Source organism: Pelodiscus sinensis, chromosome 9 (assembly GCF_049634645.1).
Source record: "Pelodiscus sinensis isolate JC-2024 chromosome 9, ASM4963464v1, whole genome shotgun sequence".
Classification (NCBI taxonomy): domain Eukaryota; kingdom Metazoa; phylum Chordata; order Testudines; family Trionychidae; genus Pelodiscus; species Pelodiscus sinensis.
The window spans coordinates 6042334-6055087 of NC_134719.1; the positions used below are offsets into that span (position 1 = coordinate 6042334).

The following is a 12754-nucleotide window of genomic DNA, read 5'->3' on the forward strand; positions in this document are numbered from 1 at the left end:
ATTTCCCATTGTAGAAACATGAAGGGCCTCCCTTACTTATGTTGTACCACACCCCACATGGAACTGCTTGCAGAATAAAATACGTGCCAATGGGAAGAGAGTCAAAGGGGCCATAACTGCTACTATTTTTACTCTCTGTTTACAGATGGGGTGACGGAAAGGTGGAATGGGTGCCCACGTTGGTGGCAGGACCAGGGTTATTGCTTGGGAGATGATGGGTCTCAGAGACCATCACTGTTCAGCATTTCTATTGCAACGATGCCCAGAGTGAAGCCCCCTTGCACTGTAGAAATGTACCTGGAGTCTCAGACCTTGCCTGAAGAGGTCATGGTGGAATACACTGGAGAGGGAGATGTTGCAGGGACTGGGTGAGATGCAGGAGGAAGGAGGCAGGTCAGGAGAAGAGAGGTTGATCTCCATGGCAATAAAGCCATTTCCATGTCAACTAAAACAGCCTGACTACGGAAGCCAGATGAAGGAAACCTTTGAGAACCGGGGTGAGCGGGAGGACAGCAATGGTATTTCCATTGGGCACCCTTCACGATCCAGCCAGCCCGGAGAGTTAGGAACACAGCTGCAGGGAGGAAGAGAAGAAAATGCAGCGCCACGCTCAGCTGTTGCATTTATCACTTTATTCATCCTTTCTAGGGCGGATTCTCCCAACGAACAGGAGACATTACCCGAAATCCTAGCTACATGGAGCTATTCAGAAAGAAACACCGAGGAATTCTGCAAACGTTTTGTTTCAATCAACATGCAAAGGGAACATTCCCCCCATCCCCCCCAAGTAAACCAACTTTGAAAGTCTTCCACTAAAACCTTATAAAATCCAACTATAGTAATAAATTAACACTAGATTAATTCAAAGGACAAGTTATCCCCGCTCTGCGTGCCTTCTAATCCATATCTCCAAGAGGTCATTTTAATTATCATGCTGTCACCACTATTCATTACTCTGCTTAGAGAGCCAGGAAAGCAGCACTGTGCCTTTTAGATGCATTGGTATTCATCATATTAAGGCACTTCATCCTCCTTAAAAATGCACACAGTTTAACCCCGTAACCTTGAAATGCTGACAATATTGAGTTTGTTTTTATCATTTTCTTTCCCGTGGGTCATCTTATTTCTTGTTCTCAACTTGTTTCCTATTCCCCCTGCTCTCCCCTTCCCAGAGATTAAAAAAAAAAATCAGGTTGATGGATTGTATTTGACAACTTTGATGCATTTACAGGTTTGTCGCTTTCTTGGAACTTGCTTCTTTTTCAGATCCAAACAGGGCCATACTCTGCTTTCCTTTACATCTGCAGCGAGGCCTGGGTGGGGGGGAGGAGGGCGGTGAGACACATGATGCACGGGCTGCAGATCTGGTTGTATGTTCAGACATCGCCATAGAGCTATGCATGAGAGTTGTACCCGGACCACAGAACTTGAAACCGTATCTTCTGCCTGCAAAGCTCTCTCCTAAGAGAGGGGAATCCTCATGCCACATAGAGCCCCCTACACTCACCTGAGGGAGCGTGGGGGGGCCAGGACAAGGATATTCGGAGAGGGGTGGAGAACATGGCTCAGCCAGATTCCCTGCTGCTATAGCAGGCCCTGTGGGACAACTGCAGCCAGGGTAACTTAAACTAAGGCTGCTTTTAATTTTGCCGAGGGCCATTTCAGACCAGGGGTCAGCAGCCAGAATTCTGGTGCTAAAGCCCAGCTCTCAATGCCCCCAGGTTTGGGGATGGAGAGGTCCATTAACACCCCGTTCCAGAACCTCATAGAACCAGCAGAAGGGGATCCCAGAAGGGAACAGTAAAACTCGGTAGATTAGGCCTTTCCCTAGAGTTTCAAATCGGTTTCCCTGAAAAGCAGAGAGGTTCTTCAGCCGGGTGCGGTGAGGCCTGGGGAGGAGGCTGCCTGCTGGAGGTGGCTTTTCACACAGGTTCCCCTGTGGGTACCTAGCATAGGCCGCTCTAGCTTGTGGAGGTAAAGCCTGCCCCAGGGTTTGCCCCTCACCCCTGTCAGGAGGCCAATCAATGCGGCCAACCATGCGCCCTGCCCTGGGTGCATATTCTAACCAGCATCTGCTGGGGAGCACAGGCTATAGCTGTGACGTGGGCGAGCAGAGTGACTGCAACTGGCTTCTGCAGGCACAATAAAGACAGCCAAGGGACTGGGCCCCACACATCCTCCCCACCCCGGCTCAGCCCAGGCTCTGGGAGCCCTAACCATCACGTGCACTGGTACGCACGCGCCGCTCTCAATGAAGAGCGCTCCAGAGTCTCTCATGGCAAGATCTGAGGGAAGAGCCAAGAGCGAGACCAGGAAATGAAAGATGGCACAAAGCAGAGCACAGGGGAGCACGCCTGCCTCCCTGCAGGAGCGATTTATGTACACGCTAGTACCCGGTAAGCACAGGAGACTTGCACAGGCGCTGCTGAATGTTACACAGAAGGGGTAGACCCGGCACTTGCCGACTGGGGCTTTGAATTGTTTGCTCAGTGGGCAGACTACCCCTCTAATGACAGAGCGAGGGGAGGTCTACAGGGCCCTTCTTTTTGTAACTCATGGCTGCTCGGCTCCAGTTAATGGTGTTTGTGAATCTCTCTGTTCACATCTTCCAGAGATGTGCCAAAAGGCCAGGGACGGATTTTCCCTCGGTAAAAAGAAAACCAACTGTAACATTTCTAGCTGATTTCTGTCCCCCTCCTCCCCCCGACTATTTGTTGTGTTGCTTATCTGGGAAAAAGAGAGAGACCGATTTCAACCCCACCCCCCTTCAAAAGGTGCGGACCCAACTCCGCTCCCTCAGCAGTGCCTGTTTCCCAATGTCGTTATGACGAGTGAGCGTGCTCCGTAGGGTTCGTCTGGCTTCTCTTCTCGAGCTTGCGGCCTGTGTGGCTGGTCCCTGGGCCCCGCTGGGTGGCACATTTGAAGGGGGGCATTTTTTCTTTCCTGCACAAAGAAAAGAGAGGGGAGAAAGCCACAGTGAAGTCACAGCGTCGCAGCGGTGCATAAGCCACACACGTGAGGTGTTCTTCGAGAAATCCTGACACTCGTGGCAGGCTGAGGAGTGGAGGGGGGACAGCTCATGGCAGGGGTGGGGGTGCAGGAGTCAGGACGGTGTGTGCGGGGGGAGGGTGCAGGAGTTACGGTTGGGGGATATGAGGAAGGGCTCAGGGCAGAAGGTCGGGACATGTGGGGGGGTGCAGGAAGTGGACCGGGGGGCTCAGGGAAGAGGGTCGGAGTGAGTGTGGGGAGTATTGGGGGGCAAGGGCAGCCTTCGCCCGACGCTGCTTGTTGCTTGCTGTGCCCCTTCCGTCCCTGCCAGGGAGTGAGAGGGAAGCACGCTGGGCATGTCGCTCTCTCCTCAGCCCCCCTTTGCCCCACACTAGCAGGGAGGGTGAGGGACGCAGGGACGCTCTGTGCTGTCCCCTCACTCCCTGACACCGAGGGAAGGGGAACAGCAAGCCACGAGCAGCATGAGGCTCAGGGCTGGGGCAGTCCCGGACCGGTGGAAGGGTCATGCCCCCGGGAAACGGAAACGGAAACGGAAACGCCGCCTTACTTTCACCTCTGCTTCAGCCTCAGCATCGTCGGTGAAACAGACCTGCATAATGTCACTTCTGATTCTAGGCGCTTTCCCTTCCTGCTTCTCATGCTCCAGCCAAGAGCTACCCTTGGCCCGGCGCAGCAAGTGTGAAATATTGGGATGGGGTGGAAGGTCACAGGAGCCTGCGTAAGAAAAAGCCTCCCATCGGGACATCAGGTCCCCCTCCCCACAGGGAAGTGGCCGACGCTCTTATTTTTCAATAAACCCCTCTCGGGTGCATTCTGTAAAACTCCTTGCACGTTTAATTATCATACAGGGCCTAAATCAACATCCTCCGTCCCTGAGTCGGACGCGTCTCACACAGCCCCTCGCTGTGGTAGGCCTGCAGCAGACACAGAATTGGTTCAGAAAAGCCCCAAAGATACATGACCGAGGCTGAGTTTGGCCCCTCCAGAACCCAGCGCTGGGAAGAAGGTGCAGAGCCGAAGCAGTGGTACCCTCGGCATCTTGCTGTTGAAAGGCAGAAATGTCTCTTGGTGTGTGGAGGAGCATAGTGTTCAGAGGCAGCTGTGGCACGTGTCCTTGCTGGCCCATCCTCCCCTCTCTGGGGCTGTGTCTAGACTGGCCAATTTTTCTGGAAAATCAGCCCCTTTTCCGGAAAAACTTGCCAGCTGTCTACACTGGCCGCTTGAATTTCTGCAAAAGCACTGACTTCCTACTGTAAGAAATCAGTGCTTTTTGCAGAAATACTATGCTGCTCCCATTTGGCAAAAGTCCCTTTTGCGCAAAAGGGCCAGTGTAGACAGCTGAGATTTATTTTGTGCAAAAAAGCCCCGATTGTGAAAATGGTGATCAGGGCTTTTTTGCGCAAAAGCGCGTCTAGATTGACCACGGACGCTTTTCTGCAAAAAGTGCTTTTGCGGAAAAGCGTCCATGCCAATCTAGACGCGCTTTTCCGAAAATGCTTTTCATGGAAAACTTTTCTGTCAAAAGCATTTGCGGAAAATCATGCCAGTCTAGACGTAGCCTGGGGCTGATCATGCTGACAGCAGCATAAGCCAAAGCCCCACCCACCGGAGCTTGCAAGCGACCGACGGCGGCTGTCTTTGCAAGGAGCGTGCAGTGGGCATGAACAGCTTCCCTGTACGTGTTCCCCCTCCAGCACTCTTGCACTGGAGCAGCCATAACGCCCCCCTCAGCCTGGCACACTAATCACCACCTCCTCTTTCATTCTCTTCCTTATCTTGGCATGGCTCCCACTTCTCTTGGGCCAGCCCGCCTGGCCTTAGGCGGCAATCAAATCAGACACGGCGTTGGATTGCTTCGCCCTTCGCACAAGGCCACACGGAGCGATGGGTTGCCAGCCTGACTGGAGAAAGCAAAAGGCGCCCTCCGCCTGCTTCGCCGTGACGGATGGGGTTAGCGCAACCCCCGGGGCTGCCCTCACTCAATCAGGGCCCAGCGACTCAAAGGAGCCTGAGGCGCCCAGTTACTACTGCAGCAGAGACTGGCACTCCAAGCCCTTTATATCACCACTGGAGCATTGTGCTCCAGAGCCTGGGTAGGAGCACTAAGGGTGGGGAGCACTCTGAGGAGGGGGGCTGAAGGGGTGCCATGGTTGCTATGGTGATGAGGTCTGGCTGCCCCTGGCCTTGCCTCTTATGCCTCAGCCCCCCCCCCCCCCAGACACTTGCCCATGGAGGCTGTCGGTGTCCCTGCTCCCGGATGCCACACTGATACTACGGAGGGTTCTACTTCCCCCGGGAGCTGTCACTCCCCTTCGATATTTGTTATTTCCTTTGTTTGTATTAATAGAAAGATCTGTCTAAAGAGATGTGAAAGCAACTGACATTTGCATTGTATTTCCTTTTGCTATATTGCTCTCCTAAGGCACACTGGTATTTTGCAAAGGGAACTGTTTACATTTCAATAAAACTACATGGGTCGGAGTGGAAATGGGGGACTCATGAAACTTTCAGTGCCTGGAGACTGAATGGAAAACGGGCTTTTTTGAGGTTTCATTAAATCTCAGTGTTTCAGGACTCCATGCTGGAAACTGAAACCCACCAGCAGCTGCAGGAAAGACTTAAACACACACACGAACCTGACCCAACCCAAAGGGTCCGATTCTTCACAGCATCGCTTCGTTAGTTCTTTAGTTTCTGCTGAGCTACAGTTCATCTTCAAGTTTGACACAATCAACTCTGGATTAAACAAAGACTGTGAATGGCTTGCTAACTACAAAAGCAGCTTCTCCTCTCTTGAAATTCACCCCTCCAGATTAGCTACTAGAAGTGGGCCTCATCCTCCTTGATTGGATCCACCTTGTCATCTCCAGCCTGATCCTGGCCTGCATATTTATACCTGCCTCTGGAAATTTCCACTACATGCATCTGACGAAGTGGGTCTTTGCCCACGAAAGCTTATGCTCCTACACTTCAGTTAGTCTATAAGGTGCTACAGGACTCCTTGCCGCTTTTGTAGTTTCTATGCAGTTACTCTGGTATAAAACTAGACCAGAACAGTCCAGAACCCCCCCCCCCCCCCAAACTAACGTGAAACCGACCACTCTCGTTACTTCTGGTCCACTGAATGAAGCAGGAAAGTCCAACAATATGATGAGCAGCAAGAAGATAAAATAGATCTGAGAACCTCGTTGGTTTTTAATAATCTGGATTGTTATTTGTCACAGATATGGGAAGCAGTGCTTAACCTTTCCACAGCAGTGCTAGATCTCCCGGTGTGAGTCTTGGATATAGTCTAAGTACCTGGTGAACTACAGAAGCTGCTGATTCATGAATGCCACAAGCACTGCAAGGCAATCGCACAAGGTGATTTGGGGAATACAATACACTCACACTGTGCGCAGGATGGCTTTTAGTAGGTGCTCACAGAGCACATGATCATTAATGTCGGAGTAATGGCAAATTTTTCCGCAAACTTAACTCCGACAGGCACTTGGCATGCCCGTTACAATGTCATATTTAGGACAAAACTCGCAGTCAACTTCCTCCCTCTCCAGCAATCTGAGCACATTTACCTTTATGGCTGAAATCTGCCACATTTGACTGCTGCCTGAAAAAATACATTCCAGAGGGGAGGAGAAGTGGGGGAAAATGAACTTTGCCTGGGGTCTGAACATTTGAACGAGTCAAATTTCAACAGGGAACACGGTTCAAGTCTGCAGCGTGTGGCATCAGCGGAGTCCACACGGATGGCTGCTGTCCAAGCACCTCCTTCCCCACCCTTTGCTTGCAAAATGGAGCTATTGTTTAACTTAGACCAGGCAACAGACAGCCAAGCTCACCTGTGCCCTAAGTTCCCCCTAAAATGCAAGGCCACCCAACCCCCTATTAAGGCCTGTGCAGGGGCTGCAGGGAAGAAAGAGATCTCCTCCCCAAAGCCTGAAGCTGCTTGGACTGGCAGCAAGGAACCTTTCCCTGCCAGCCCCTGCACCAAACTGCCATGTTTGGGTCAATGGGGCCCTCTCCTCGCTGTCCCCAGCAAGGGAGCTGCCCTGATAAACCCAGGCCCCAGCCTCCTGCCCCACCTTAATCCTAGGGCTGGCAGAAACCTCAGGAGTCATCGAGTCCAGCCCCCTGCCCAAAGCAGGACCAGCCCCAACTCAATCATCCCAGCCAGGGCTTTGTCAAGCCGGGACTTCAAAACCTCTAGGGATGGAGATTCCACCCCCTCCCTAGGGAACCATCCCAGCGCTTCCCCACCCTCCTACGGAAATTGTTTTCCCTAATATCCAACCTAGACCTTCCCCACTGTAACTTGAGACCTTGTTCTGCCATCCGTCACTACTGGGAGCAGCCTCTCTCCATCCTCTGTGGAACCCCCCCTTAAGGAAGTTGAAGGCTGCTCTCAAATCCCCCCTCCCTCGTCTCTTCTGCAGACTAAATAAGCCCAAATCCCTCAGCCTCTCCTCGTAGATCATGTGCTCCAGCCTCCTTGAGTCCCTCTAGCTCTGAGCACCCCAAAGCTCCCTCCCTTGCCCCACTCCAAAACCTGTCCCCCAAGCCCAGAGCCTGTACCCCCTCCTGGACCTCAAACTCCAGCCCTGAGCCCCTCCCCAAACTTGGTGCCTCCTCTTGCCTCCCAAACACCTCATCCCTGGGCCCACCCCAGAGCACTCACCCCTCCTCCCCCACACTCCAACCCTGAGTCCGTCTCCAAACCTGGAGCTCCCTTCCTGCACCCTACACCCATAATTTCCAGACCCACCCCAGAGCCTGCACTCCCAGCCAGAGCCCTTGAACCCCAAACCTCTCTCCCAGCCCTGAGCCCCTCAAACGCAGCCCCGCCTTAGAGCCCACACCCCTGCCAGATCCCTGACACTCCTGCACCCCAATCCTCTGGCCCAGGCTATCAGTCAGAACCCTGCAGTACAAACACTCAGATCAACATCACCTTGACTGCACCCCCATTGAAAAGAAATACTGCACAGCTGGATTCTTTTTATTTACCTTCTCGTCTTTAAGGCTGAGGGGTTCACAGGGTGAGGGCGACACTCACACACTCCCATACACACCTCTCTGTAACGGGTCCACCTCTCAAACCTAGTTAAATTAGTTGCCCCCGCAACTCCAATATAGAGGCTGGTCCACAACTTCATCTCTCAGATGGTTAAAAGCCTTCATCTGATATCCAGCCTGCATTTGTTCATGGCCAGTTTACACCTGCTTCTTCTTGTGCCAACATTATCCTTCAGCTTAAACCGTTCTTCACTTTCCCTGGTGTTTGCCATTCTAATGTATTTAGAGAAAGAAATCGGACTCTTCTCAGCTTTCATTTTACTGGGCTAAACTAGCCAAGCTCAATTGCCTCTGATAAGATAGGGCCTCCAGTCCCCTGATCACCCTAGTAGCTCTTCTCTTCACCTGTGCCAGCATGAATCAATTCTTGAACATGGACAACCAGGCTCACATATGGTATTCCTACCCGTGCCTTGTACGATGGCATTAATACTTCTCTATCGCTACAAGAAAGTGTCTCCCCAAGTACATTCTAGGATCTCATTAGTGGTTTGGGGTTTTTTGCAGCTGCATCACATTAGTGGCTCACCCACTTACTCTCCCTTGATTGCTTTCAACTGATGAGCTCCTAACTTGTAATAAAATTTCTTATTAGACTCCAAGCGCATCACCTTGTGCTTTTCACTGCTGAATGAACTCCACTTCTGTGACGCCAGACTTCACGATCATCCAGATCTTCCCATACAATATTCCAATCGTCCTTTGCACTAACGATGATTGCCACATGCCTATTTTTTTTATCCTAAGTTTGTCTTAAACTCAGGTTTAAGGGGTAGATATTAACTAGTAACTCAGATAAAAGGAAGGTGAATTTAATTGGATCTTATGTTGAAATTGCAAGGACCAGAGGTTAAGAGGGGTAGCCAAGTGATTCTGTAACTGGAAAAAACTTAAAAAACAATGAATAGTCGTGCAGCACATCTACAAATTTGGTTAGTCTCTAAGGGTATGTCTACACTATCCCGCTAGTTCGAACTAGCGGGGTAATGTAGGCATACCGCAATTGCAAATGAAGCCTGCGTTTTGAATTTCCCGGGCTTCATTTGCATAAGCGGGGCGCCGCCATTTTTAAATCCCCGCTCGTTCCACGAGGAGTAACGGTAGTTCGAACTAGGAAGCCTAGTTTGAACTACCTAGTTCGTGCCGTGTGTAGCCGCGCTGCACGGGGTTCGAACCAGCGGGGATTTAAAAATGGCGGCGCCCCGCTTATGCAAATGAAGCCCGGGAAATTCAAATCCCGGGCTTCATTTGCAATTGCGGTATGCCTTAATTACCCTCCTAGTTCGAACTAGCGGGGTAGTGTAGACATACCCTAAGGTGCTGCACGACTATTCGTTGTTTTTTAAGTTTTTCCAAGAAATAGAGCAGGGGTTCCCAACCTGCAGTACGCTTACCACCAGTGGGCACGAGAAGCTTGTCAAGGGGTCATGGGGAATATTTAGTAAATAACTAGATTATCCTAATTGAAATATTTCAAAAGTAGTACTGTTAGTGAAAAAAGTTGCGGATTCTAGAGTCTAGAATTTATTTCCTTTCATATTGAATGGGGGGTACGGGAAGGTTTACTAAAACCCAAGGGGATACGGGGACCGAAAAAGGTTGTGAACTCCTGAAATAGAGGGTTATACATGATCACTGAAGCTTGAAAATGACAAAACAATGGAATCTTCTTCCACTGCAATAGCTAATGATCTACGTTTTTTACAATGTTTCCTAGGTCTATAAGATGTGCATTTTCATTTGAGACAGGCAGCCATTCCAAACAAACAATTAAAGCCTGATTATTTCAAATGCTTCCCTCTCAGAGAGGCACATCACTGGCACCACGTTGGATGTTGCAAAAGAATGTCTGTATTTTCTGTGAGCACGTGACAAGTTTGAAGCATTAAACCCAGAAATCAAATGGCACCGCAGATAATGACAAGCAAAGGCCCTGGCAGTGAGGTAATGACACGCTCCAAAGCAGGGCCAATCATAAACAATAAAAACAAATTTACAACTTTGTAGGAATGGTCAGAAAAACCCTGAGATTAGCTGATGAGGTGCTGATTTCCTGGTGGATACAAATACATGTTTTAAGGAGAACCCCCCCTCAAATCCAACCCCCTAACCCCATGTGCATTCATGAATGTGAACCATTTGAACCAGCGTATGCCACTAGTATGGAGAAGGGGCAGTGTGTCATAGTGCTGCCAGAGGGACAGAGCTATGCAAACACAACCTGCTGTGCTTAGGGACAACTTCTGGTGTGCTGAGAACCACTTTACACCTTGTTACATGCTGCTAAACCTCACACGTCAGGCTGTGCAAAAAAATAATTATTTGGTTCACTGGTAGTCCTCCCCCTCTCCTCCCCAGTGAATGGGGAAAAATCGTTTGGGGTTGATCTAAAACAAATATTTCTTTCAAAATTATGGCAAATCCAAAAGTCCAAAAAACCCAATTCAGGTCCATTGAACCATTTTGCTTGGATTTCAAGCTTTTCTTTTAAAAGCTTTTAAATAAACTTGAAGGAAATTTCAAATCAAGACGTCGCCTTATATCCAAATGTTTCATTTTGAAAATGACGAAACAAAATGTTACGATTTGAGCTCCTTTATTTTAACGGTAACTAGTGAAATCGACTTGGTTTTGCGAAACAGTTCGGTCTACCCAAATCTGTATTTTTCACCGCCCCCCCCCCCCCAAAAAAAAGTTTTCATTGTAAATTTTAGCCCAACTCTACTTGCAATTGCTTCTCTCCTGGATGCAGACACGACTGCTACTTGGGTGGTGTCCTTCTGTCTCTCCCCATCCCACTTTGGCAAAATATCATATAGAAGGGGGGATCTGCTGTAGAACTGATGTCTGGACTAGACAGTTGTGGCCATGTCATCAACATCACTACAAACCAGCACAGGTGACTCTTGGACACAGAATCAGAGAACACTAGAACTGGAAGGGACCTTGAGAGGTCATCGAGTCCAGTCCCCTGCCCTCACAGCAGGACCACGCACCGTCTAGAACTAAGGTGGTGGGAGGGGCAGCGAAGGGTTGGTGCTCCAACTTGCTAGGGTAGAGAGGACAGTGGCATAGCTAGGGTGGGTGGGGAGGCAGTTGCCCCCGGGTGCCACGCTAGGAGTGCCAATTTAGTCCCCCTCTGCTCCCCATCATCCCTTGGCTCACCTGCTCTACCTCCGCCCGCTGGCAGTGGCCAGAGCCTCTTCCCTGTCTCTTTGCCCCCAACCCAACCCTCCTCCATCTCCGCCGTCAGGTTAGTGTATGCGGGGGCCTAGCCCCAAACTGGAGGGGGTGGGGGAAGACGTGGTACAAGCTCCCCCCCCTTCCCAGAGTTGGGCTCAGCCATGTGCCAGGTTCGGGTGGCGGCAAAGGGGGGCACAAATTTTGCCTTTGCCCCCGGGTGCATAACACCCTCCCTATGCCTCAGAGAGGGATAGTAATTTACCAATGGATGGTCCAGGGTAAATGACAGTAAATGACAATCTCTAGGAAACAAAGGGGGGAGGATGACACATGCGTGTCGCCGCGATCCCCTGGGCTGCTTCTGGAGTAGAGCCGTTGATATGCTATCATGTGCTCAGGGAAGCGCTTCAAGGCATGATCTAAGCCTATGCAGTGTTTTGCGGTTTGGGGGTGCGTTTAAACTGCTTGAACTCCCGGGCTGCATTGCTGCTCCAGCAGAGTTTCTGATTTCTCGCTCCTTGACAGGGTAATTGTTGTAATGTGGTATTTTGGCGAGCCCTCTGCTGGAAGCTAGCCAAGCAATGCAAATCTCCCAGAACCCTGCAAATGGATCCTTTTCACTGAACCCACGCAAATGTGTCACAGTTTAAAACCTGAAAGGTTTTCTTCAACGACAGCGACAAGTATCGGGAGCTGCATAATACGTGCAGATGCATGTAGGAGTAAACTGACAGATTATAATTATCAATAGAGAAGGGGAAAAACAAAAATTAATTTGAGGCAAAACATATAATTTGCCTTTAAATTGTACGAGTTCCTCCATTTCTGATGCAATTTGCCACCCTGGAAATCAGATTAACGTCGTTTGGATTCTCAGCCGTTTCTTAGAAGTACATTGACCTACTTGGGAAAGCGGTGCCGGTTTTTAGAAACTGATGTAAGCTGGTGTGAACGCAAACGAGTAGGAAGCAGGGAAACGATGCCGTCGGCAGGCATCGTTTCGGTGTAAGCATGGGACAGCTCCCAACACATCATGATGTCATGCAGAGCTGGCTGCCAGGAGGAGTATAGAATAGTTGTAATTCGTGCTGGTGGTCCTATGGGTAAGGAAGGGAAACTGTCCCTATCACATCATGTCATTGTTGTGTGGAAATTCCCAAGTTGTCGGTTCTCCTCTTCTGGGAGGGAGCCAGATTTGTTACTCGAAAATGTGGAGGAAGGGTTTGTTTCCTCTTCTTATTATTTATGTGATTTCCCCCCTTATCATCAATGTGTGGTGGAGAGAGAAAGGCCAATACACCAGCAGCATCTGCGCAGGAAGCGCTGGCTGTAGCACTTACAAACCAGGAGCTTTTCAGGGTCTCACTCGCAGTCTCCGCTCTCTCTTCTGTGTAGACAAGGGAGAGCTGTTGACATAACAAGCAGCCCATGAACATTCAGGCCCTCAGTGGGCAGGAGAAGCAGCCTGACTTGCAGATGCCCCTAGGAG

The 12754-nt window shown here is 50.3% G+C and overlaps 1 protein-coding gene across 2 annotated transcripts in view; it reads right to left on the bottom strand.

Annotated features, from left to right (window-relative positions):
- Nucleotides 1–592: 592 nt before the first annotated feature.
- Nucleotides 593–12754, bottom strand: part of BEND5 (BEN domain containing 5) — a 1533100-nt gene continuing 1520938 nt past the window's right edge. Inside the window, exon 11 of one of the 2 annotated variants that reach the window (XM_075935948.1) lies at nucleotides 593–2943. In XM_075935948.1, the coding sequence (XP_075792063.1) occupies nucleotides 2823–2943 (121 nt within the window). In that variant the 3' untranslated portion in view covers nucleotides 593–2822. The remainder of the gene's footprint in view (nucleotides 2944–12754) is intronic. The other variant, XM_006126434.4, reaches the window with a different exon arrangement.